At 49.6% G+C, this 27,918-nt stretch overlaps 1 protein-coding gene across 8 annotated transcripts in view; it reads left to right on the forward strand.

Annotated features, from left to right (window-relative positions):
* The window catches only part of MYO9B (myosin IXB), a 108,013-nt gene that overhangs the window by 18,422 nt on the left and 61,673 nt on the right, over positions 1–27,918 (forward strand). For 6 of the 8 annotated variants that reach the window (XM_049877338.1, XM_049877334.1, XM_049877340.1 and 3 more), the window contains exons 1-2: positions 1,693–1,839; positions 7,731–8,633. In XM_049877338.1, coding sequence (XP_049733295.1) covers positions 7,797–8,633 — 837 coding nt within the window. In that variant the 5' untranslated portion in view covers positions 1,693–1,839; positions 7,731–7,796. Of the gene's footprint in view, positions 1–1,692; positions 1,840–1,902; positions 2,069–7,730; positions 8,634–27,918 lie in introns of those variants that run through there. The other 2 variants (XM_049877336.1, XM_049877335.1) reach the window with 2 other exon arrangements.

Here is a 27,918-nt window from a genome sequence, read left to right on the forward strand (position 1 = left end):
CACAGGGAACCAGCCCAGTGTTGTAGGTGCAGTGATGCACGTTGCAGTGGGTGCCCTTTGCAGAATGAGACAATGCTTGGGTTTTGGGGGAGATAGTGCAACCCACGGTTTTTGCAGTGGAAGCAATGTGGTCAGGGAGTTGACCACTGGGCAGCCAAGAGTTTTGGATCACTTGCACAGTGTCCCAGCCCTGAGAGTTTGAGGGCCAGCACCAGGTGGAGGCAATGTGGCCCAGGGCCAGGTCCCCAATGAGACATGGACAAGGCACAGGGCAGGCCCAGGTGCTTGGAGGCGGGCTGGTGGGGAGGGTTGCTTGCCTTGTGCATGCAGTGGGCTTCTCTGCAGAGCTGGGCAGCCTGGTGGGGCAGGCAGAGACCTAATCGGTGTCTCATGGGGAATAGCCCATGCCCAGGAGAGCTGCCATCCTGCTGTGTGTTGGGGGCTTTGCGGAGGCTGCTTCCTGCTTAGGCTGATCAGTGGCCCCAGCAGATGTCTCAGGGTATGGCCCAAGCAAGTCCACTCAGCTAGTGTGGGGGCCAAAGGGTGGCCACCATGGCTCAAACCAAATAGCCAAGCGCTCCGAGGCCTGGATGGATGGGATTGGCAGTGGGGCACCTCTGGGTACTTTTGTGCTGGGATGCCCACATCTATAACGTTTGAAGAGATTGGAGATGGGAGGCCCTGTTGGCCAGGGGTGACAGGACAGGCCATGCTGAGGACACATTAATGAGAGGTGGGATGAGGTCAGTGGGAGGGCTAATCTCTGCTGAGAGGTTCTGAGCAGGGCAGGAGTGGGCAGGTGGCTGCGGAGTGGATGGCCCTGGAACAGAGCAGCAGACAGACCCAGGACATGTCCCATGTGTCCAGGGCCACACAGTCCACAGTGAGGAGGGCCAGGTAGGCTGGGAGAGGCCCTGGCCAGGGGGTTGGCCCGGCTGTGGCAGGGGCTTGGCGGGCATTTTTGGGGAGCAGTGGGGGCATGCATTGGTCTACAGGGTGGTCGGGATGAAAGTGCACACACTCTGCAAGGTGGAAGCGTGGGGAGGGAATAGGACTTTTCCTGGGCCTAGATGCACGAGGAGAGCTTTGGGGTAGACAAGGGTTGACCATCTATCTCTGTTTTTGTTTTTGGTTTGTGACTTGGGAATCCATGTGTTACTGAGCTGAACTGCTCCATAGGGTTTCCTTGGCTGTAATCCTTACGGAAGGAGATCACTGGGCCCTTCTTCTGTGACGCGGCTGAGTGGGTATGAACTGCCAGCTTTTAGGTTGGCAAACCAACTGCGCCACCCAGGCCCCTTCAGTTATTTCTGGTTTTAAGGCAAGGCCATGGGAGCTATTTCCTGGAGGGAAGAGAACGCGCAGAACTTTTTCTCTGGGGTCTCAGAAGGGTGCTGGGGAGGAGCTGGGGCGGGCCGGGGGGGTGTGGGTAAGGGCCACAGGCAGTCCAGGGCTTGAGAGTCATGGAGTGGGTTGGGTGGTGGGGTGGGTGGAGGGCAAGCTGCAGCAGGTAGTTATGGCGACCCGCAGGCCAGACGCTGGGAGTTCCAGTGTGTGGCTTCCAGCTGATTCCGGCCACCCGGCCTTGATGCGAGGAAGTGCCTGCTCCTCACCACCCCCTCCCCCCCACCCCCACCCCGCAGCCCGGAAGGTCTTGAGCAAGCTTTATCAACTTCCTCCTGAATTGTGGGTGGGTCGGGCTGTGGCCCCATGGGGGCTGGGCATGCATCAGCTGGTCCTGTGACTGCCCCTGGCTCCCCGAAGTCATACACAGGCCTCTGCTCTCAGGGGAGCCCTGGAGGCACAAAGTGGCCGTGCTACCTTCTGCCTGTCTAGCCGGTGAGAATGTGTGGGGGGACCGCAGGAACCCGTGGGGTCCAGATCATCAGCACATAACCACTCTGTGGTCAGAGTGGATCAGCGCAGGGAGGCGGAGCAGGCGTGGTGTCCGGGACACCCTCTGCCAACGTCAGGGCTGTTTGGACATAAGACAGTGAAGCCGGCAGCCTGAGCCGGACTGCCGCTCCGGAAGCTGTGGTGCGCGCCCACTGCCACCACATGTGCTCAGGTCAGGGGGGACCCCATCTGAAATCCTGGCTCTGGGCGTGAGTGTGCACGTATGTGTGTGCTTGCGTGTGTGTGCCAGTGTATACATGGGTATGTGCACATATGTGTGCATTGTGCACGTTTGCGTATACATGTCAATGTGACTGTGCACATGAGTGTAGTAGAGGTGCATATGAATGCATGCAAATGTGTGCGTTTGCAGGTGTGTTCCAGTGTGTGCGTCTGTGTGCGTATGAGTGTGTACGTGAACATTTATTTGTGGATGTGCAAAGCATGTGCTTTTACGTGTGTCCGAGTATGCGCATGTAAGTGTGCATGTGTGTCCCCAGTGTGCAAGCCTGTGCTCTGTGTTCACATGTGTCTGCATGCCTGTATGGCAGTCTGTGACTGTGTGTGTGCATGTGTCTGTATGTGCACAAGTATGTGCATGTATGTTCTAGAATGACAGCATATGTTCCCTGTGTCTGTGCACGCATGAGTTGGGCATGTGTATGTGTGTGTCCGTGTGTGTGCGTGTGTGTACGTGTACACGTATGCCCTTGTACTAGTGTGTCGTGTGTGTTCATACACTTATAGGTATGTATGTGCCTGTATGCGTGTGCACATCCCTGGGTGCACACATGCGTTTGTGTGGCTGTGACCACGTTGTGCCTCTTGGAGTCTGGCTCCTGCATTTCCCACGTGGCTCAGAAGCCTGCAGGTCTTTGTAAACATCTCAGGGCCGCGTAGTGTTCCCCATGAAGTTCTGCCGGTTAACTCTCCTGCTACCTGGGACGGCCAGGTAAACAGTGTCACGTGGCCCCTTGCACTGCTAACACCATCACAGATTTCAAACCATTTTCTCAGGGGGGATGTCCTAGCTACAGTGTTAGTGGACATTTTGAAAATAGTTAGTTTAACATTCTGAAAATAGGACCAAGTGTTTTAAAAAGATCAGCTCGTGGGGAATTGGGTCCTTTTGTAATCCACCGAGTTGTTTTTAAACAGCTCTAAGGAGTTGTAATTGATGTACAGGAGCCCTGGTGGTGCAGCAGTGAAGCACTTGGCTGGTAATCAAAAGATCAGCAGTTTGAACCCACCCAGTGGTCCTGAGGAAGAAGGGCCCAGCAATCTGTTTCTGCAAAGATTACAAGCTAGAAAACCCTATGAAGCAGTTCTGTTCTGTTACAAGGGGTCAGTATGAGTTGAAATTGACTGAGTAGCACCTAACAACAGTAACAATTGAGGTACAGTTTGCTGCCTGTTTAATGTGTAATTTGGTGAGTTTTGACACCTGTAAACACCCCATGAAGCCATCACCATGATCAAGACAGTGAATGACTCATCCCCCCGCCCCCCAGCCCAAAGCTTCCCCTTGCCCCTGTGCAGCCCCTCCCTCCCACCTTGTTCCCTCCTTCCCTACTCCTCACTACCTCCCTGCCATGCAGCCACTGGTCAGCAGTCTATAGCTGAGTTTGCATTTTCTAGAATTTTACATACATGGAACCAGACTGCACTGTTTTTAAAAATTGTATTGAGGTGAAATTCACGTCACAAAGAATTAACCATTTTAAAGTGAGCAGTTGAGTGGCATTTAGTCCATCCACTGTGTTGTGCAGCCACCACCTCTGTCTAGTTCCCAGAACATTCTCATCACCCTAAAAGGAAGCCCCATACCCATTAGCAGTCACTCTCCATCCCTCTCCCTCAGCTGCTGGCAGCCACTAATCTACTTCCTGTCTCTGTGTATTTGCCTATTCTGGACGCTTCATTTCAATGGAATCCCACACTATGTGACCTTTAGTGTCTGGCTCTCTCACTCGGCGTCATGTTTTCAAAGTTCGTCCACGTCATAGCATGTATCAGCGCTTCATTCGTTTTGAGGGCTGAGTAATACACCATTAGGAGCCCTAGTGGTGCAGAGGTTAAAACACTTGGTTGCTAACCGAAAGGTTAGCAGTTCAAAGGCATCGGCCATGCTGCAGGAGAAAGACGTGGCGATCTGCTTCCTTAAAGATTTACACTCTTGGGAACCCTATGGAGCAGTTCTACTCTGTCCTGTAGGGTAACTTTGAGTTGGAATTGACTCGATGGCAATGAGTTTGGCTTTTTTTTTTTTTTGGTAATATGCCATCACATGCATATCTGTTGATGAATACTGGTCATTTCCACCGTTTTGGCGATTGTGCCACTGTAAACATTGGTGTACACATATCTGAGTCTTTATTTTCAAGCCTTAGGTACACATATTTCCCATAAAAGGCCAATAGAAAATATTTTAGGCCCTGCAGGCCATGTGGTCTCAGTTGGAGCTATTCAATTCCACCATAGTAGGGAATAGATAATATGTAAACAAATGGGCTTGGCTATATTAGAATAAACCTTTGTTTTATAAAAACAGGTGGTGGGCCTACCACACCCTCTTCCCCTCCTTTTGCCCACCTGCTGCTCGAGCTCTTCATCCTTCAGACGTTACCTTCATCCCTCTTAGATGTTCCCGGCTCCCTGAAGCCTTTCCCAGCTCTCCGGGATAATCACCCCCCCTTGCAGGTCCTTTATCGTTGTGCTGGATGCACCCTCGCGCTGGGCTTTGAGCTAAGGTCTGGTTCATCTCGTCTCCTTGGCCGTCATGGCTGGCGCATAGTGACCGTGCACACGTGACCCCTGCCACATTTCTACCTCATGCTAGGTGACACCAAATGGGCTGCACCAGCATCAACTGCCTTTTCTTTTTTTCCCTGCAACCTCTTTGGAAGCACTTGCATCTTTTGTTGTTGTTGTTGAGAATCCCCACAGCAGAACATGCCCCAATTTAAGTTTCTACGTGTACAATTCAGTGACACTGATTACATTATTCCAGCTGTGCAACCATTCTCACCCCCCTTTTCTGAGTTGTTCTTCCTCTATTAACATAAGCTCACTGCCCCTTAAGCTTCCTGTCTGACGTTTTGAGTTACTGTTGTCAAATGGATCCAGTATAGATACTTCTTAAAAGAGCATAATGTTCAAGGCAGGTGTTCTTTACTAGTTAAGCTAAACTATTGTTTGGCTTAAAGAAGGCTTCAGGGGATATTTTTGGTTTAAGGTTTAAAGATTATCTCAGGGCAGTAGTTTCAGGGGCTCACCCAGCCTAACTGGCTCTTTTTTTTTTTTAAATAAACTTTTTTGTTGACAGTAATTTTAGATTTTCTGCAGAGTTGGTACAGAGAGGGAAAGTTGCAGAGATGGAGGGTCCCCATCTACCCCACACCCCGCTTCCCCTAATGGCACCCCACCTTTGCACAGTGCATTTGTCCTGGCTAAGAATCGACACTGGCTCGTTTCAGTTGACGATACTTCGGACTTTTTTCAGTTTTCACCACTTTTTCCATCATGTCCTCTTCCTGGTCCAGGACCCTGTCATGTTTAGCCATCCTGGTTCCCCAGTCCCTTGTCCCTTGGTCTTTCCTTGTCAGTGACAATGTTGGCCATCATGAGGAGGATGGGCTGGGGGTCCTTTAGAAGCCCACCCACCTCATCAGGATGTGTTTCTCACAAGTAGATGGGGTGGTGGGTTTCAGCAGCAGACGCCCTTTGAACAATTCTCTTAGGGGTCTCAGCAGTTCTCCCTGACTCGGCCCTCCTCCCTGGGGCCTCCATGGTTCTCCCACCCTCGCCCCCCTCCCCGAGGATCTCAGGGGTTCTCCTCGACCCAGTCCCTCTCCCTGGGGGTCTCAGTGGTTCTCCCCAATCCAATTCTCCTCCTCGGGGGTCTCGGGGCTCCTAGTCTTGAGGCAGGGTTTGGTCTGGCTAGCAATACTAGAACTGTCAGAGCCTTGACCTATAAGTCAAAGATCCAGTTTAGGGGCTGGAGGCTCTTTTGCCCTCCCCAGGAGCCCTGTGTGGTCATGTCTGGCCTCAGGGCAGTATCCAGTCAGGGCAGGGGCTTCCAGCCAGGGGTCCAGTGCCCACAGGATGCACAGTCTGCCTGAGCGCTGGTATCAGGGTCACCCCTTGTCTCAGTCTCCTAGTGCTGCTGTAACAGAAATCCCATCAGTGGGTAGTTTTAAAGAACAGGTGTTTATTATCTCACAGTCCTGGAGGCTAGAAGTCCAAATTCAGGGCATGGCTGTAAGAAGTCCTTCCTTGTCTGTTTCAGCTTCTGGTAGCTGTTGGCATTCCTCGGCTCCTTGTCGATCTTCACCTCTATCTTCCCCTCTTTGTGATTGCATGTCTCTGTGTCTCCTTGGTTTTTTATAACTCAGAAGTGATTAGGTTTGGAACCCACCCTACACTGATATGGCTTCATTAACATTACAGAGAAAACCTTATTTCCCAGTAGCGTTGTATCCACAATGTCTTAGTCTCCTGAAGTTGCTGTAACAGATATCACAAGTGGGTGGCTTTAACAAACAAAATTATCTTCTCACGATTCAGGAGGCTAGAAGTCTGAACTCAGAGCACCAGCTCTAGGGGAAGGCTCTCTCTCTGTCCGTTCTGGGGGATGACCTTTGTCTCAGCTTCCATAGCCCTGGCTTCCTCGGTTGCTTGCCAGTCTCCACGTGGCCACTGCATTGGTACTTGCTTCTCTGTGCCTAATTTGCTCTTTTGTACAGGCAATCCCCAGATCACGAACATCCAACTTAAGTACAACTTGTTGCGAGCCCACCCCTGTAAAGCCTATTATATTAAAAATTTGAGGCACATACATGGATAATGAACAGGCACTTCTTTGTAGTGTCCATCAGACCAGTATTATTACTGTATTATTGTATTAAAGATGTTTTAGTGTATTGGGAAGTGTTTCTTTAATTTTTTATGCATAGAAAGGTACACTGTATACTAAGACAAAACCTGTGGCTAACTGGCATGAGATATGAGAATTGTACCTAACCCGATTTACGTACAAATTTGACCTAAAGACAGATTTAGGAACGGAATTAGTTCATTATCCTTAGTTATAAGCCGGGGACTGCCTGTATCTCAAAAGTGGTCAGTTTAAGACACACTGATAGTGGCTTCATTAACATAACAAAGAAAAATCTGTTTCCAGTCAGAATTATATTCACAGATATCAAAACCAAACCCTTTGCCATCAAGTTGATTTAAACTCATAGCAACCCCATGTGTTACAGAGTAGAACTGAGCTCTGTAAGGTTTTCGTGGCTGTAATCTTTATGAAAGCAGATCGCCAGGCCTTCCTTCCACAGCTCCACTGGGTTGATTCAAACTGCCTGCCTTTAGGTTAGTACCTGTTGCTGTGAAGTCGGTCTGATGTATAATGACCCCATGTGTTACAGAGTAGAACTGCACCATAAGGTTTTCCATGAGTTGAAATCAACTCGACAGCACGCAATAACAATGTTTATGGAAACAGGTCACCAGGCCTTTGTTCCATAGTGCCTCCGAGTAGGTACAAACCGCCAACCTTTAGATTAGCAGCTGAGCACAAATGGTTTGCTCTATCCCGGGACCTTCCACGGAATTCTACACCTATTTTGGGGAACACAATTCAATGCAGAACACACACACACAGGCATTGGATTAGGATTCCTACAAGTATTTTGCGGGGAATACAGTTCAGTCCACAACATACAGGTATAGGGGTTAGGATTTACAATGTATATTTTGGGAGGGCGCAGTTCAATCCACAGCACCACAAACCTGCACTTTGCAGCCCTAACTGTGTCCCCCTTCCCTTGCAGATCCCGCAGACGCACACCCCGAGCCCTGAGGCATGCGGAGCCCGGGCCGGCGGCGGCAGCAGCAGGATGAGTGTGAGCGAGGCGGGCAGCCGGGCCGGCCCCGAGCAGGCGTCCTACCACTTGCACATCTACCCACAGCTGTCTGCCGAGAGCCAGGCCTCCTGCCGCGTGACGGCCACGAAGGACACCACCACGTCCGACGTCATCCGCGACGCCATCGCCACCTTGCACCTGGACGGCTCCAAGCGCTACGTGCTGGTGGAGGTGAAGGAGTCAGGTGGCGAGGAGTGGGTGCTGGACGCCAACGACTCGCCTGTGCACCGCGTGCTGCTGTGGCCACGCCGCGCCCAGGACGAGCATCCGCGCTGCGATGGCTACTACTTCCTACTGCAGGAGCGCAATGCTGATGGCACCATCAAGTATCTGCACATGCAGCTGGTGGCACAGGCGGCAGCGGCCCGGGGCCTGGCGCAGCGCGGCTTCCTGCCCTGGCAGCAGGCCGACTTTGACGACCTGTGCGACCTGCCCGAGTTGACCGAGGCCAACCTGCTGCGCAACCTCAAGCGGCGCTTCCTGCAGCAGAAGATCTACACCTACGCCGGCAGCATCCTCGTGGCCATCAACCCCTTCAAATTCCTGCCCATCTACAATCCCAAGTACGTGAAGATGTACGAGAACCAGCAGCTGGGCCGGCTGGAGCCCCACATCTTCGCCATTGCCGACGCGGCCTACCACGCCATGCTGCGCAAGCATCTCAACCAGTGCATCGTCATCTCGGGCGAGAGCGGCTCGGGCAAGACGCAAAGCACCAACTTCCTCATCCACTGCCTCACCGCACTCAGCCAGAAGGGCTACGCCTGTGGCGTCGAGCGCACCATCCTGGGCGCCGGGCCTGTGCTCGAGGTAATGGGGTGTTGAGGGACTGCAGATGACCCAGGGCTAGAAGGAGAAGAGGGAGTGCTCGGCCGAGCAGATAGGGGAGTGCTGTGTAGGGAGATGGAAGACAAGGGGCAAGGTATAGGGTAGTGTTAGGGGTAAATGAGTAGTTTCTTTTATAACGATCAACAGAAAGCTGGCTTATATGAGGCAGAGGTTAAAGGTGTCCCAAATGTCCACCTTTTCCAAGCTTCTGTACCACGCCATCGTGTCTAACATCAACTACTCCCCCTCCCCCCAACACTCCCCTTCCCGTCTTTGGGTTCCATAATTCGCTGCAATGTCTCACAGAACTCATGAACCTACAGTTAAGTGGTTTATAAGGGAACTAACAGTACAACATGGGATCGGGATCAATTTGGAAGTAATAAGAATAACGCAGGATGTAGTTCTTTGATCAGGGCAGCTCCTTCTCACCTTCTGCTGCTGGGCCCTGCTGGGGACCCTCTGCCACTGGGCCTTGCTGGGTGCTTTATTGGGCAAGTGTTTCAACTCTTAGCATCACGGGTCAGCAAGCCCCACCGTCTCGCACTGGTCTCCCAATTCTTCATTTAGCACTGCTGCCACTCTTGCTACTGCTGTGCCTTTGTTTCTCGCTGTCCTCCATGTTACAGCTCCTTCTTTCTTCCGTTGTCTCCCTTTAAGCCTAGTAGGATGGCAAAACTGACCAATTCCCTTTTTAGGGTTTCATACACCTTATTTGCATGGTCCCCCCTACCCCACAAGAATGCCATGCACTTTGTTTCCTTTATTAGTAAGCTGTCCAATCCCTTTGGTAGGCCACAAGCACCTCATTTGCCTAGTCCCACCAAGTCGTTTGGTGGGAGTCCCAAAGACTATGGCTAGAAGGGCCGTATTAAATACTTCACTGTACTACGGGCAGCTAAGGAGACAATAGACAGGTGGGATTGGGCCTGGAGATGGTTATCACTTGGATGGGGCTGCCTAGGGGGGGTCATGAATTCTGTAGAGACAGTGGGAAGGAAATTCCACAGCCAATGTCCCCATTGGCCAAACTGCATGGGCACTGTGGTTGTGTCTTTGTGGGTGAGCCTTTTGGATGTGGGTCTGGAAGAGACCACTCAGCATCCCTCACTAGGTGGAGGTTTCACGACAGATGTGTCACATGTTTGAGAACAGCATAGTACACCATCACCTGGTAAGGGCTGGGGAGTGTTGTGTTGGCCAAACCCCGTGGGAGCCATCAATGTGCCTTTGTGGGTGAGCCTTCTGGAGGTGGGTCTGAAAGAGTCCACACAGCAGCTCTCACTCATAGGACAAGAGTGGTTGCCTGTTTGAGAATACCACAGTGTGCCGTCACCTGGTGAGGGCCAGGGGTGATGTGCTGGCTCAGGGATCTACAGCTCTGGGTTTGTGGTCCCGGTCTCAGACTCTGCTTTTTTAAAAAAAAAACACCAAAAAACTCCCCGGATGGTCTGAGATCCTTGGTAGAGTGGGTAAGGTGGGTGTGGAGTGGCACACCACTCCCTGACCACCTTGATCCGCAGCTGCCTCCCCTTGTCCGTGGGTTCAGGACTATGTAGCCACCTCAGAGGGCTGCTGTAGGAGTTCACTGAAATTATATATAGTCAGCTGGTATATCGGCTTTATACATTACTATTCCTCTGCATCTCTGAAGTCATCATCAAGAAATTAATGGAGAACCTAGGACTTGGCCCTGTGCCAAGAGTTGGAGCCTATTTTTCTCTTCTGTATGTTATTGTTGTTGTTAGCTGCCATCACGTCGGCCCCGACTCAGGGCGACCCCACCCACAACGTAACGAAACGCTGCCCTGTCCTGCACCATCCCCAGGATTGGTTGTGGATCAGACGATGGCGATCCCTGGGGTTTTCACTGTCTGGTTTTCACAAGTTGGTCATTAGGACTTTCTTCTTAACCTGTCTTGGTCTGGAAGCTCCACTGAAACCTGTTCAGCATCACAGCAGCGCTCAACCCTCCACTTAAAGATGGGTGGCTGCACCTAAGGCGCACTGGCCAGGAATTGAACCCACGTACCACAAATGGGGAGGGCCCTGGTGTCTCAGTGGTGAAGGGCTTGGCTGCTGACCAAAAGGTCAACAGTTTAAAGCTACTGGTGGCTTCACAGGAGAAAGATGTGGCCATCTGTTTCTGTAAAGATTACAACTTCGGAAACGCATTGGAACAGTTCTCTGCTTTACAGGGTCACTGTGAGTTGGAGTTGACTCGACAACAACACCTTTGGGTTTTTTTTTTTTTTTTTCATTTATTTGCTACCACAAATAAGAACAGGTTAGGTTTCCATGAGTCAGAGTCGACTCGATGGCAACTGGCTATAAAAACAGAAATTTATTCTCTCAGCTCCGGAGACCAGAAGTCCGAAATCAAGGTGTCAGGAGGGATGCATTTTCCTCGAGGCTCTAGTAGATGATCCTTGTCGCTCCCAGTTTCTGGTGGCTCCAGGTGTTCCTGGGCTTAAGGCCACATCACTCTAGTCTCTGCCTCCGTCGTCACATGGCTTCCTCTTCTGTGTCTGTGTCTTTTCCTGTTCCCTCTTATGAGAACACTTGTCGTTGGGTTTAGATGATCCTAGAATAATGTCATCTCAAGCTCCTCAACTTGATCACAGCAGCAGAGACCCTTTTTCCAAACAAAGTCACCATCACAGGTTCCAGGGATCTGGACATGGACCTATCCTTAGGGGGAGGCGTTCCATCCTCTGTAGTACGCACAGAGTAACAGCTGGCGGGTTTAGGTGTTGCCACCCTTTCATGGGGCTTATGATTACTCCAGTGATGCGGATACAGCATCCCCTCCTTTTCCTCCCTTCAGAGCTGCTCTCAGGGATTCTGGTACATTCTCCTGACTGCCATTGAGGACCGTTAGTCACCCCAAGGAGGGCGTCTGCATCCATGAGTCAGAAGGGTGTGCTTACCTGGTGTACTTCAGGCTCTCCAGGAAGACACTACGTGGTCATATTCCCTGCAGTTCATGACCTACTTGAGGGGCGGTACCCACACTGAATTCCAAACCCAGTACAGTGAGCACACCTCCTGTGGTGACAGTTTTGAAGGGGCTAAGGTGGTTTTAGCTCAGAGCAGGGTTTCTCAGCGTTGGCACTGTGGACATTTGGTTCTGGAACATTCTCTGTGGTGGGGGTTGTCCTGTGCACTGTAGGGTTTTGAGCAGCATCCCTGGCCTCCACCCACTCGATGCCAGTAGCATCCTCCCCCAAGTCATGGCAACCACAAATGTCCCCAGACATTGCCCAGTGTCCCCTGGGAGGGCAGATGAGCACCACTCCTTCAGAGCTATTCCGAGTGCTGAGGGTCCCAAGACCCTTCTTCCTTGGGCATCTCCAATCTGGTCCGATGCTTCCTGGCCGTGCTCTCCCAGAACCACACAGTTCCTCATTGGTCTCCTGCACACCCATGGCACAGACTCCATGCACGGCCCATTCACCCCTCTGAGGGACAGTGGTTGGGGACACATGATCTTAGTCTCTGACCAGGGCAGCCATGCTTCCTGACTATAGGAGAGCAGATCTGAGCTCAAGGAGCCAGCAAGCGCAGCTCAAAAGTCTTCATCCAAGTTCCCAACCTTGACATTGCTGATGTTTGGTTCCAGAACATTCTCAGTGGTGGGGGCCATCCTGTGAACTCTAGGGCGTTGAGCAATGTACCTGGCCTCCACCCACTCAGGGCCAGTAGCTTCCCCCCTACCCAAATACGATAAGCAAAAAATGTCTCCAAACATTGTCCAAGGTCCCCTGAAGGCAGAATCGCCCCCAGTGAGAACCGCTGCCTTAGCGTCATAACTCATAGCCCTCACAAGACCTAGTGTTGTTTACCTCGGGTACGCACAGTTTAGAAGTTGTCAGAAGTAAGCTCCAGCAGTTCTGAGATGGCCCAAGCTTCGCTTTCTGATAACGAGAATTATTAGTTCTCATGCCCTCTGCCTTGCTGGGAGTCAGGCTTTGGGTCCCACGGTCTTGACCCATCCTCTCTGGCCTCATAACAGCCCTGCTCATTATACAGATGAGAAAACCAAGCCCCAGGAGGTGTGCCGGAGTATTAACTTCCTGTGGCTGCCGTAGCAAGTGACCACAAACCCTGGCTTACGACAACAGGAATTTATTCTCTCACCATTCTGGAGACCGGAAGTCTGAAATCAGGGTGTCAGCAGGGCCACGCTCCCTCTGGAAAATCTAGGGTAGGAGCCTTCCTTGCCACTCCCATTTTCTGGTAGCTCCAGGCATTCCTGGGCTTGTGGTCCCATCACTCCAGTCTCTGGCTTTGTCTTCACATCTCCGTCTTCTCTGTAGTCTCTGTAGCTGTGTCTTCTCTCTGTCTCTTATAAGGACACTGGTCTTCGGATTTAGGGCCCACCCTACTCCAGTAAGGTCTCTGGGTGGTGCAAACGATTGGCATCCGACTCCTAACTTAAAAGGTGACGATTCGAACCAACCCAGTGGCACTGAGGAAGAAAGACCTGGAAGTCTGCTGCCCTTAATGATTACAGCCAACTCTGTGGAGCAGTTCTACTTTGTAGCACATGGGGTCACCATGAGTCAAAATAGACTTGACAGCAACAGGTTTCTAATCCAGTATGTCCTCAACTTGATCACATGCAAAGACCCTTTCTCCAAACAAGGTCCTGCTCATGGCTTCTGGGGATTTGGACATGGACATGTCCTTCTGGGGGACACAATTCACTGCTGCAACTGACCAGCCCAGGCCATACCACAGGCAGCCACAGACCCGGTACGCCCGAGCCCTGCCGCGCTGTCTCTCAGTGTCCTTGAGGAAGTTTCTGTGGAGCTCTGCACAGCCCCCAGCATCTGGGACTTTTTTCAGCTCTCAAAAAGAGAAGTTGATTGTGGTGAGGCCCAGACACAGTGGACGCTCAGGCGGGGGCTGCTGCCTCCCTGTGCAACCCTCACCAGAAAACAGGAAGGGGTACCTCGCAGAGCCTGAAGGGTCAGCTGATGGCAACTGGGCTGGTACCTGGTTCCCAAGGGTGGAGAAGCTGGGCTGGGGCTGCCCTCCCGCCCATGGACGCACCATGTCTTAGTTTCTTAGTGCTGTTATAACAGAATTGTAGCCCTGGTGCTCAGCTGCTGACCAAAAAGGTCGGCGGTTCAAATCTACCAGCTGCTACTTGGAAACCCTATGGGGCAGCTCTACCTGTTGTACAGGGTCGCTGTGAGTCGGAATTGACTCAGTGACAGTGGGTTTGGTTTCTCTGGGTAGCTTAAAAGAACAAATTTATTTCCTCACAGTTTAGGAGACTAGAAGTCTGAATTTAGGGTACCAGCTCTAGGGGGAAGGCTCTCTGTTAGCTCTGGGAGAAGGTCCTTCTGCTCCTTAGAGATAGCCACCTGGCATGTACCTTCCCCCACTTGTGCTTGCTTGCTTCTGTGCCTAATCTGCTTTTATGTCTGGAAAGTAATTGGCCTAAGACAGGGCCTACACTAATCTGATCTCATTAACATAACAAAGAAAGCCTGTTTCCAGATGGGATCACACCCACAGGTATGTTGCTGCTGTTAGTTACCGCTGAGTCACTTCCTACTCATGGCAGCCCCTATGAGCAGAGTAAGATGGCACCATAGGGTTTTCAAAGCTGTGACCTTTCAGAAGCAGATCACCAGGCCTGTCTTCTGCAGCACCTCTGGGTGGGTTCAGACCATCAGCCTTTCAGGTAGCAGCTGAGCACTTAACCATTTATGCCACCCAGGGGCTCCGCTCATAGGTGTGTTGTTGTGTCCTGTTATGTTGGTTCTGACTCGTAGTGACTCTAGAGGACAGAGTAGAGCTGTCCCATACGGTTTCCAAGGCTGTAAATCTTTATAGAAGCAAATTGCCTCATCTTTCTCCCTCAGAGCGGCTGATGGGTTCTAACCACCGACCTCTCAGTTAGCAGCCAAGCACTTTAACCATTGTGCTACCAGGGCTCCTTATCGCATAGGTATAGGCTTTAGGATTCCACACGTTTTTGGAGGATACAGTTTAATCCATGACACCCGAGAGCTGCGTTCCTCCCGACTGCTTGCCATCCTGGAAACAGTGTTTTCAGGGATTGTTGTTTAGCTGGAGTCCGTTGGTGGTGCAGTCTGTTAAGCACACCACTACTAACCAAAAGCTTGGAGGTTTGAGTCCCCCCAGGGGCACCTCTGAAGAAAGGCACTTCCGAAAATGCAGCTATTGAAAACCCTGTGGAGCACAGTTCTACTCTGACACACATGGGGTTGCTGAGTCAGGTCAACTCCATGGCAGTGGGTTTGGTTGTTTCGCTCCTGAAGCTCCAGGGGTCCAGAAAGCAGGTTCCCTAGGGCGCTACCTGCCCTAGACCCCCAAGAACCCGGAAACTATCAGCAGAGCAGCCTAAGTCATTGGCCACTCAGAGGGAGCTTGCCACACAGTCCCCCAGAGAGTGTGTTCCTCTCCATGGTCCCTTGGACCTGAGCTCCTCCCAGAAAGAGGCTGGGTCGGGGCGCTTCTGACCTAAGACTCAAACCCCGCAGCGGTCCTATTCCCACACGGGGCTTCATTTTGAAAGCAGAAGTGAAACAAGGGTCCGTCTTGGTGGGCTGTTTTACCAGGGGGAGAGAGGCTGGGGGCCGCGGCTCGACGTAGCCAAGGTCACTCAGACCAACCCACTTAAGACCAGCAGAGCCCAGGGGAAGGGGCTTGGTGCTAGCTGCTGCCTAGCCCACCTTGGGGGCCCAGAGGGAGCCTGTCCTGTGACTTGGTTGAAGCCTGTCCTTCGACCCCACACAGACCCTGGCCTGAGCCTCAGTTTCCTCGGGGCCCCACGGGATCCTCACCTCCAACCCAGACTCTTTGTCTCAGTCTCTGGGGTGTCCGTACAATATACTGCAAAGTGCGGGGGAGCTTTAAAGAACAGGAATTTATTTTTTTACAGGAATTTATTTTTTCACAGTTCGGGAGGCTGAGATTCCAAATCAGGTTGTTGATTTCTTCTGAGGCTCTGAGAGAAGAACCATTCCATTCCTTTCTCCTATCTTCCAGTGGCCCCCGGTGATCCTTGGCATCCCTTGGCTTGTAGAGGCGTCTTCACATGGCACTTGTCTTCCCCTGTGTCTCTGCATCTTTTCTCCCCTTTTTATAAGGACACCACTCAGATTGGATTAGGACCCACCCTACTCCCTGGGTGGCACAGTTTGCACTCCACTACTAACCCAAAAGTTGGCAGTTCAGATTCACCCAGTGGTGTCATGGAAGACAAGCCTAGTGATCTCCTTCTGTAAAGATTACAGCCAAGAAAACCCTATGGAGCAGTTCTACTCTGTAACACATGGGGTCACCATGAGTTGGAATCAACTCTATGGCAATGGGGTTGGTTTTGGTTTTTCTACTCCACTATGGTCTCATGTGAACTTAACTGTTTGCTAATGTCTTTAAAGACCCTGCTTCCAAACAAGGTCATTTTCACAGGTACCAGGACTAGGACGTCAGCATACCTTCTTGGGGAACACATTTCAATCCACAGCACCTCTCTACCTCTGGGCTGACGGGTTTGTTCCTGCTACCTTCAGTCAGCACAGAGCCAGCCCCAATGGGGCAGATCACCCTGAAGCATGGTACCCACCTGGACTGCCCCCTCAGGGCCACCTGCCCAGGCCACATCTTTCCCTCCTGGGTCCAAGGGGCGGGGCATGCCTTGATATATACAGGCTGACCACTCCCACCTGACCCACCAGGAAACCAAGGTGCATGGGTGGTGAACCACTAGCCAGAGTGACAGAAAAGAAGGTTCTGGAACCAGAGGTGTGTTGCTGCTGTGTCTCAGTCTCAACAGTTGGGTTTTTTAAACAGCTTTATTGAGATATAATTCATATAACATGCAGTTCACCATTTAAAGGGTACACGTCTGATTTATAAGTACATTCACAGAGTACATTCACAACTACCAGGTAACTTTAGAACACTTTCAACACTCTGGAAAGAAACCCTCACCCCTTAGCCGTTATCTCTCCGCCCCTCTCAGCCCCAGACAACTACTGATCTACTTTATTTGAAATCTTGATCTTTCGTTCAGCGTGGATCTGCCACCACCACCACCAGCTGCCACTGAGCAGCTCGTGGCGACCCCGTATGTGTCAGAGCAGAACTGCGCTCCATAGGGTTTTCGGTAGCTGATTTTTCGGATGGAGAACATCAGGCCTTTCTTCCAAGGCACCTCTGGGTGGCTTTGAACTGCCAGTCTTCTGTATAATATTACGGACCAAGGCAAACGTTTCAAAGGTACTCTCTCCAAACGCCCCTCTCATTTTTGCCTGACTTCCCTTTCCCAACACAAAAAAACTAAACCTATTGCTGTTGAGTCAATGCAGACTCATAGTGACCCTATAGGGCAGAGTAGAACTGCCCCACAGGGTTTCCAAGGCTATAAATCTTCACAGAAGCAGACTGCGACATCTTTCCCCCATGGAGTGGCTGGTGGATTCGAATCGCCACAGCCTCTTCATTAGCAACCGAGTGCTTAACCGCTGCGCTACCAGGGCTTCCCGCTTCCCAAATCTGACAAAACCAGGTTACCGTTCTTGGTCCAGTCCACCCAGATTGCCAGCTTCTGTCTGTCTGCATCTGTGGCCACATTGTGTACGTTGTTACTAGCCACCATCTGGTTAGCCTCCAGCTCATGGTGACCCCACATGCAACAGAGTGAAATGTTGCCCAGTCCTGTGCCATCTTCCAGCACTATATCAGATAATATCCTGTGTGATCTCTAGAGTTTTTGTTGGCTGGTTTTGGGACATAGATTGCCAGGCCTTTCTTACTAGTCTTAGTCTGGAAGCTCCACTGAAACCTGTCCACCATGGGTGACCCTGCCAGTGTTTGAAATACCAGTGGCAGAGTTTCCAGCATCACAGCAATACACAGTAAAACACACTGACAGACACATACATACTCAAAAGCACACATCCACCCACAGGACGTCTGTTTGGGGGCTTGGCAAAGCAGGACTTGGATCTATAGGTCCCAGGAGGCACTGCAGGGCCGTTTGCCTGCAGCTCTGTGCACGGTTTGCTCTGTCTTGTTCTCTATCTGTGCCCACAGGCGGCCAGGAAGTGGTTTTACAGCAGGCTTGGCTCAGCTGGGTCATGGCCCCCGTCTTGTCTCTCTTGCGCTGTCATGGAGTGGATGTCCCCAGGCCCAACCCTCAGAAAGTTTCCAGCTGCACCCCTGGGTACAGAGGCCACCTGCGCCCTGCCTGTCGAGTACAGGGCCAGCCAGAGGCACAGCAGAATGAGGAGCTGGCAAGCAAGGCCCCACATGCCCCCGACCCCTTACCCAAGACCTCCCTTAACAGAGCTGAATTCAGTTTTCCATGAGTTTTCCATGAGCCGGGGAGAGAGGCTACCGTGTGTGCATGGGGGGTGACCAGGTGCTCACAGCCGTGGGGGCAGCAGCTGGGGGGGAAGCATGACCAGGCAGATGCAGCAGTATTCCCAGCCCCTGCCCAGCAGGGGAGCAGCGTGATGACGAACAAGGGGCGCCGGAAGTGCCTCTCCCCAACATCAAGGACGGGCCAGCCTGGGCCACTTCCCACAGAGAGGAACCCATCAGGGGTGATGACCATGAGATTGCACCAGTCAGCAAAGCAGAACCAGACCAGGGCAAAAGGGGGTGCCAAGGACGAGAGGGATGATCGAGAGATCAGAGAGTAACTAAGGAACCATGGAACACCAGGGAGGAGACAGTCACCTGAAGGCAAGGGCAGCTGGCCTAGGTGGAAGATGCAGTCCTGCTGGGACCTCCCAGTGTCCCCCCACTTCGGGTCTTCATGGCCCTGCTCCTTCTCGCCAGAGACCCCGTGCCTGCCTCCCAGGCTGGCGACATCAGCACACAGAGCCACAAAGCCCTGCAGTGCTTCAGGCTATTTCAGACCACGGGGAGGTTGTATTTTTGGAACGCTGGGTCTAAGGGAAGAGCAAAATTATGGGGTGTATTTTAAGCACCAAGAAACCCTCATTGGGCTTTGAAGAAAGTTGATTAAAAGCTAAAGGCCACACTGGCCACCTTTTCCAAATGCCCTGGCATTTTACCAGCCTGTGTTAAGGGAGAGAGGGTGTTCATTTATCTGCCTGGTATTTCTGCTGCATGTTTAGAGCAGAGGAGTCTGGTGTATGCACTTGCCTGTTGACCAGAAGGTTAGCGATTCAAACCCACCCAGAGGCACCTCGGCAGACAGGCCTGGCAGTCTGCTTCTGAGAGTTCACAATCTTGAAAACCCTGTGGAGCACAGTTCTACTCTGCACACGAGGTCACCATGAGTCAGAATCAACTTAACAGCAACCATCAACAATATTTACCACAATTTGATAAAGGAGAAAAATGCAGATTTTTAAAGTTTAAGAAACTCACTAACATGAACAAACTCCCACCACCTTGATGAAGTATGTTATGTCCACTGTTCTTGGGGGATTGCCTCCCCACCCCCGCCAAGCCCTACTTCCCCATTTTGGTCGGCACACCATAGCGAGTGCTCTCGGGTGCTTTCCTCCCAATCTGCATGCTCACTGTCACCATATCCTGTCGTCTCTTCCTTTGAAAGGTTTCCCACCACCGTTCCGCCCCTGCACCACCCATACCAGCTGGTGCAGTGCGTACACTGCCCGAGACCCAGCATAGGGGTGTGCAGTGTCTGGCAGCCCAGTTGGTAGTCAGAGCACCAACTTGCACGTTGGAACATAGGGCCCTCCCTTGCCAGGGCTCAGTTTCCCCATCTGCTCAATAGGCAGGCAAGCCCTTGCTTCTTAGGGCTAGGAGGCTGCACTGCAATGAGGTATACCTCGTTGCCATCAAGTCAGTTCCAACTCATAGCAAGCTCATGCATGACAGAGTCGAACTGTTCCATAGGATTTTCTTGACTGCAAAGACCTGGCAATCTGCTCCTATAAAGGTTATAGCCGAGGAAACCCTATGGGGCAGTTCCACTCTGTCACATGGGGTCGCTATGCATCAGAATTGACTCAAAGGTACACAATAACAACACCAATCTATACAGAAGCAGATCATCAGGTCTGTCTTCTACAGCACTGCTGGGTGGGTTAGAACTACAACCTTTAGGTTAGTAGTTGAGCACAAACCATTTGTGCCACCCAGGGACCCTGTACGACAAGGTGCCTTTCAACAGGGATTTTCTTTTCTGTGCCTCTCCAGTCACCAGCATTGGGGCTGGTCTCTCTTCCTTTACCCTTTGACTTTACTGCACCTGACAGGACAAGGCAGTCAGATGACAGGTGGAATGGGGGTTGGACCTGCCTGGGGTTGCAGTGCTGGTGGAGAGTGGCAAACTCTAGGTGAAGCTCAGGGGTCTTGTTTTAGTCAAAGTTCTCTAGAGAAACAGAACCAGTGAGATATATGCATATGTTGTTATTGTTTGCCATCTAGTCAATTCTACTTCTTGGCAACCCCATGTGACAGAGTCCCACTACCCCATAGGATTTTCTAGGCTGTAATCTTTATGGGATCAGATCACTGGGTGATCTGATCCCATAAAGTGACTGGTGGGTTTGAACCACCAATCTTTTGGTTAGCAACCGAGTACTTAACCATTGTGCCACTAGGGCTCCGTGTGTGTGTGTGTGTGTGTGTGTATAGGGAAAGGGGGAGAGGTTGATTTTTTTAAAGGATTGGCTCACTGAGATGTGGGAGTGACCCTCCCTCCTGCCCACCCCAAGGAGTCTTTCCTTACCTGTGTAGATGTTCAGCTTTGCTGCATAGAAAACACCAGATGTCCTTACCATTCTCATCATTGGTATCGAACTGCATGCACTTTGGGAGTTGTATAGGGAAGCAAACAACATCCCAAGATGAGAACATTCATGATGAGCTGACCACTTACAAAACAAGTCTCCACTGAAACTCCCCTCCGTGGTTAGTGTAAGGCTGGCTCCTTTCCACCCACCAGTCATCCTCTCTCCTGGATTCATCCCACCGTCCCTGTGCAATGCAAAGTAAGGCTGAAATTCTTGCAGAAGGTGCAGGATTTCAGGAAGTCATGTAAAGTGACCTGAAGGGTTGCTCCACTCACCCTCAGTCAGAGATGGAGGTGAACCTGGTGCAGGGTGAGAGGTTAGCAGGTGGGTGGAGGAAGGATGGTGACAGCCTGAGGCTCAGAAGGCAGTGCGTCCTGGAGATTTAAAACAGTGTAATTTACCAATCAAAAGAACAGGATTTTCAGCTTGGCCCACAAAGCAAGGTTAACTGCATGCTGTATACTTGAGACTCAAAGCACAGTGGTTCAGAAAACAAAATATAAAGGGTATGCCAGGTGTAGAAAATACACTCGTCTGTCAGTTTGTCGTACTGTGGTTACTTGCATGTTGCTGTGTTGCTGGAAGCTATACCACTGGTATTTCAAATACTAGCAGGGTAACCCATGGTGGACAGGTTTCAGCGCAGCTTCCAGACTAAGACAGACTAGGAAGAAGGACCTGGCAGTCTACTTCTAAAAAAAAATTGGCCAGTGAAAAACCTTATGAATAGCAGCAGAACATTTTCTTAATATAGTGCCAGAAGATGATCCCCTCAGGTTGGACGGCACTCAAAAGATGACTGGGGAAGAGCTGCCTCCTCAAAGTAGAGTCAACTTTTATGACGTGGACGGAGTCAAGCTTTCGGGACCTTCATTTGCTGATGTAGCACAAGCCAAAATAAGAAGAAACAGCTGCAAACATCCATTAATAATCGGAATGTGGAATGTACGAAGTGTGAATCTAGGAAAATTAGAAGTCAAAAATGAAATGGAACATGTAAAGATCGATATCCCGGGCATTAGTGAGCTAAAACGGACTGATATTGGCCATTTTAAATTGGGGAAGAATGTGGTCTGCCCTGCTGGGAATAACAAATGGAAGAGGAATGGTGTCACATTCATAGTCAGAAAGGACATTCCAAGATCTATCCTGAAGTACATCGCTATCAGTGATAGGATATCTATAACGCCTACAAGGAAGACCAGTTAATACAACTGTTCTTCAAATTTACGCACCAACCCCTAGGGCCAAAGATGAAGAAATTGAAGATTTTTACCAGCTTTTGCAGCCTGAAATAGATCAAACATGCAGTCAGGGTGCATTGATAATTGCTGGAGTTTGGAATGCAAAAGTTGGAAACAAAGAAGAAGGATCAGTAGTTGGAAAATAGGACCTTGATGATAGAAACAACGCCAGAGATCACATGATAGAACTTTGCAAGACCAACTCGACTTGTTGTTGTTGTTAGGTGCCATCGTATTGGCTCTGAGTCATAGCAACCCTATGTACAACAGAATGAAACACTGCCTGCCCCTGCAGTATCCTCACAGTCGTTGCTGTTTTGAGCCCATTGTTGCAGCTACTGTGTCAGTCCATGTCATTGACAGTTTTCCTTTTTTTCGATGACTTAATCATTGCAATAATACCTTTTTCAACAACATAGAAGGCGACTATACATGTGTACCTCACCAGATAGAATACACAGGAATCAGTTGACTACATCTGTGGAAAGAGACAATGGAGAATCTAGGTAACATCAGTCGGAACAAGGCCATGGGCCAACTGTGGAACAGACCATCAGTCACACTTACGCAAGTTCAAGTTGAAGCTGAAGAAAATTAAAACAAGCCCACGAGAGTGAAAATACCACCTTGAGTGTATCCCACCTGAATTTAGAGACCATCTGAAGAATAGATTTGATGCATTGAGCACTAATGATCAAAGACCAGACGAGTTGTGGAATGACATCAAGGACATCATACATGAAGAAAGCAAGAGGTCATTAAAAAGAAAGAAAGAAAAGACCAGAACGGATGTCAGAAGAGACTCTGAAACTTGCTCTTGAACATAGAGTAGCTAAAGCAAATGGAAGAAATGATGAAGTAAAAGAGCTGAACAGAAGATTTCAAAGGGCAGCTTGAGAAGACAAACTAAGATAATATAATGACATGTGAAAAGACCTGGAGTTAGAAAACCAAAAGGAAAGAACACACTGGGCATTTCTCAAGCTGAAAGATGCTCGAAGCATCAAAAGAAGATGGAAGGAATGTGCAGAGTCACTATGCCAATAAGAAATTGTCAACTTTCTAGTATTTCAGGAGGTAGCATATGATCAAGAACCGATGGTATTGAAGGAAGATGTCCAAGTTGCAGTGAAGGCGTTCGCAAAAAAACAAGGCTTTAGGAATTGATGGAATACCAGTTGAAATGTTTCAACAAATGGATGCAGCACTGGAAGTGCTCACTTGTCTATGCTAGGAAATTTGGAAGACAGCTACCTGGCCAACTGACTGGAAGAGATCATATTTGTGCCCATTCCAAAGAAAGGTGATCCAACAGAATGCAGAAATTATCTAATAAGATCACACGCAAGTAAAATTTTGCTGATGATAATTAAAACACTGTGCAGCAGTACATTGACAGGGAACTGCCAGAAATTCAAGCCGGATTCAGATGAGGATGTAGAACGGGGGATATCATTGCTGATGTCAGATGGATCATGGCACAAAGCAGAGACTACGTGAAAGATGTTTACCTGTTTTTTATTGACTATGCAAAGGCATTCGACTGTGTGGATCGTAACAAATTATGGATAACCTTTCGAAGAATGGGAATTTCAAAACAATTATTTGTGCTCATGAGGAACCTGTACATAGACCAAGATGCAGTTGAAACAAAATAAGGGAATACTGAGTGGTTTAAAATCAGAAAAGGTGTGTGTTGGGGTTGCATCCTTTCAGCATACTTATGCAGCCTGTATGCTGAGCAAATAATCTGAGAAACCGGACTGTGTAAAGAAGAACACAGCATCAAGATTGGAGGATGACTCATTAACAACCTGCGATACGTAGACAGCATAACTTTGCGTGCTGAACGTGAAGAAGATTTGAAGCACTTACTGATGAAACTCAGAGACTGCCGCCTTCAGTATGGATTACACCTCAACATAAATCAAAAATCCTGACAACCATACCAACGAGCAACATCGTGATAAACGGAGAAAATATTGAAATTGTCAAGGATTTCATTTCACTATGATCCACAATCAATGTCCATGGAAGCAGCAGTCAAGAAATCAAATGATGTATTGCATTGAGCAAATCTTCTGCAAAAGACCTCTTTAACGTGTTAGAAAGCAAAGATATCACATTGTGGACTAAGATGTGCCTGACCCAAGCCGTAATATTTTCATTCGCCTCGTAGGCATGAGAAAGCTAGACAATGAATAAGGAAGAGTGAAGAAGAAGCTATCCTTTGAATTGTGGTATTGATGAATAATATTGAGTTACCATGGACTCCCAGAAGAATGAACAAATATGTCTTGGAAGAAGTACAGCCAGAACGCTCATTAGAAAGCGAGGATGGTGAGACTGTCTCACGTACTTTGGATGTGTTATCGGGAGGAGCCAGTCCCTGGAGAAGGACATCATGCTTCATAGAGGGTCAGTGAAAAAGAGGAAGACCTTCAATGAGATGGATTGACATGATGGCTGCAACAATGGGCTCCAACATAGCAACATTGTGAGGATGGCGCAGGACTGAGCGGTGTTTCATTCTGTTGTACATAGGGTCGCTATGAATTGGAGCCAACTGGTTGGCACTTAAAAACAACATACCAGGTGTACCATCAGGCAGAATCGGAGATAGCCAGGACTGCAGTTCTGACAGCAGAGAAGGTGGGATTCAGGCTACCAGGCATTTACATGTGACAGAGAAGTTTCTTCGTAATGCCGAAGCCTCGATTTACAATCAAGTTTTGATATTTGTGAATATCTGTACATCAAATAACACAGCCAGTACCCTTACAAAACAAGAACTATAGGCAATATGAAAAGAAACAGATACAGACATGCAGTACAAGGCTGGTCTAGTAAAAGTGGACATAAAATAAGCCAGGATATGAGATACCCAAACCACATTCTTAAGGCACCTGTGGTCATTTGGTGAGCCTTTTGCTCTGACATTAGACACTAAACTTTCATAAGTATCTACATCAACATTGGAAACGGCTGCTAACCAAAAGGTTGGCAGTTCAAATCCACCAGGCGCTCCTTGGACACTATGGGGCAGTTCTGCTTTGTCCTGTAGGGTCGCTATGAGTCGGAATCAACTCAACAGCAATGGGTTTGGTCTGGGTTTTTTTTTTTTTTTTTTGAGGATCTACATCAGACAATCACAAAAATTAATCACATATCCAAACACAGACGAAGTAGCTATCAGTTTCAAAAGCAGAAAGACTACAAGCAACACACTGAGAATACGATAAATCTAGAAAAGATTTTAAAGGCACCTCCATGTGGAAATGTTTTTTAAAAGAAAAAGGAAACTTCTAAACAATTCTTGGATTGAGGGGAATGTACAAACTAAAATTATAGATTTTTTTGATTAGTAGGAGAAAATTTGTTATAAGAACCTATGGGATGCATTTAAAGCAGTAATGCGAGGAAAATTCTTAGCTGTAAGTACTTTCTAGCCATTAATATGGAGGAATGAAAGCAGGGGAATTAAATTTCCAACTCATAAAAAATACGAATAAAAAGACTGAGAAAAAGAATAGAGTAAACCCAAAAGAGAATGATGCGGGTATGAACTAGATAAGATAAGCCCCTGGGAAACCGATCAATTCCTCTTCTGCTTAGTAAGAATCAAGCAAGACAATCTCCCATTAAAACTTGATTTGTTGTATTTTCTTTTTACAAGCGATCACATGGTTTCATTATAACCTAAACCAGAATTTAGTGAAAATATGAGATAAAATCACTTGTTTTGTAACACTTTTGTTTTAATTTTTTTAGACCCCTTCCCTGCCTCCCAGGCTGTTCTCAGACTCTCGCCTCTGACGGGCATCTGTCTGTTTCAGAGGGATTTGTCCTGGCCCCGAGAGAGTGTGTACAGTTTGCACTCGTTTACTAACCTAAAGGTTGGCGGTTCAAATCCACCCAGCAGCTCCACGGAAGAAAGGCCTGGTGAACTCCTCCCGTAAAGATTACAGCCAGCAAGGCCCTGTAGAGCACAGTTGTGCTCTGACACACGTGGAATCACCATGAGTTGGAGTCAACTCGATGGAACGGATTTGGTTTTGGTTTTGTCCTGTCCCCAGACGTCCTCACTGCATTTCCCGTGTTTCCTCCACATCCAGGGCTGACAGTCTGTGTCATTTTGAGTCCGAGTGATGGTGCCTCTTGTGAACGGGGGCACGGCGAGGGGGAGGGAAGCTGTATGTCTTGTTCTCACTCTACTGTCTGTACATGCCTGCTCCTCATTCGTCTGGCCAGCAACTGACTGTTGAGAGCTTGCTGGAAGCACTAGGCAACAGGAAGAGAACAGAACTGGGAGGCTGGGTTTTAGCCAGGGCCCTGGGCGCCTCTACCTCCTCATCTGTGAAATGGGGAGCCATGGGGGTGGGGGCGACTCCTCTACTTCCTGCCCTGCAGCTGCCTCCGGTGCAGGCTAGAGGGGGAGGCATCCCTTCTCCTGGCTCTGCCTCTGCGTGACCTCTAACCACCTTCCCTGCAGAGCAGCTTGGTCAAAACGCAATCAGCAATGTTTTCACTTCCTCCCCTCCCTCCTTCACCCCCACTGTCTGCTCCCAGCCACCCTTTTGTAAGCCCTCGTGTCTTAGTGTTCTTTCAAAACACAGAACTAGTGAGATGTATACAGATATAGACATAGATTTACTTCAGGGAATTGGATCACAGGGTTATAGGTCAGGAGACAGGCTGAAGATCTCCGCAGGCTGGCTTCACAGGATCCATAGGTCAGGTGACAGGAAGAGAGCAGAGAGAGCAAGTTCTGCCAAAATACCTATTTACAGTCTGAAGGCAGTCACATCCTAAAGAACTCCCCTTTTAACTGATTGATTGCGTTAGATTACATTCTGTGAAGTCATTACATCACATTATGGAGCAGTAACTAGACTAGTGTTCAGCCAAAACCCAGGGAATCCTAGCTTAGCCAAACTGACAGGTAAAATCAACCGTCACACCCCAGGGAGTGGGTTTTTCTGCCGTCTTCTTACTTGGCATGTGACCTGCTGCCCTGACCTTCCCTCCATGCCTCCTGGTCATGCTTCTCTGCATCCCTACTGAACCCAGATGACACTCACCACCCCGTCATGCTTGCACCTCACTCGAGCTGGGTCTGAGTCTTCCGTCAGCTCCTGTACCTTCCCTGGCGTCGGAGACCAAACAGTCACCATCAGGTCGACTCCGACTCAGAGCAACCCCACGTGTGTCAGAGTTGGACCATGCTCCGTAGGTTTTTCAGTGGATGGTTTTTTGGAAGTAGATGGCCAGGACTTTCTTCCGAGGCACCTTTGGGTGGACTGAAACCTCCAGCCTTTTTATGAGTAGCTGGATATATTAACTGCACCACCCAGCAACACCTAGATTCAAACCTGATGCCATGTCAGCCACCCACTCTGGGACTTTGGAGGGGGTTGCCTCAGTTTCCCCAGCTAAAATTGGGGACGGCGAGTGTGTCTCTTAGCAGAGTACAAACAAGGGAAAGTGTTGAGGAGAGTGGCATGGGGTTGGTGTGGACGACGTGTCTTTACCTGGTGGTGTTACCTCCTGTAAGGTAGCAGTGTCAGAAGCTACTTAACTTCAGGAGGAGGGATGAGAAGAATCAAGATGAGCCCAAAGCTGATTCCTATGAAGTGGAGGTCAGACATACCTCCATTCTCTAGTTTTTCTGCCAATTCTAACACCAACTGTCCTCCCCATGGCACTCCCTATTTTTCTGCTGAGTTCAATAATTCATTACAGTAGCCACACAGAACTCACAGACCATACTCATGATTATGTAGTTTATTAAGGAAGTAACAGGTTACAACTCAGGATTGGGATCAACTTGGAGGGTAACAGGCTACAACTCAGGAGACGGGATACAGTTTTTCAATCAGTACAGCTTCCAAGCTTTCAGCTTTCTCGCCCATGCTGGTGGGCAGGCCTCGCTCTCATCCTGACCTGTGCAGCCAGGCCTCACTCTGAGCTGGGCTAGCAGGCCCTTCTCTTGGTCACGCTAGCCTCCTCTCAACCTCTGCCCCGCTTCAGAGTGTTATAGCTCTTTGGCTTTGCAGACAAGTACCGTGAGGCATCCCACTCTGCCAGCAAGCCTCCTGCCCCAAGACACTCAGCTTTTCACATCATGAGTCAGCAGGACCACTGTAGCCCCCTCACTCCGTGGACTGGGAAGCCCGCCACAGCCATCTTGTGCCAAACTCCTGGTTCACTGCTCATACTACTACTGCCATCTCATAC

The sequence above is a fragment of the Elephas maximus genome, chromosome 3 (genome assembly GCF_024166365.1).
Source record: "Elephas maximus indicus isolate mEleMax1 chromosome 3, mEleMax1 primary haplotype, whole genome shotgun sequence".
Classification (NCBI taxonomy): domain Eukaryota; kingdom Metazoa; phylum Chordata; class Mammalia; order Proboscidea; family Elephantidae; genus Elephas; species Elephas maximus.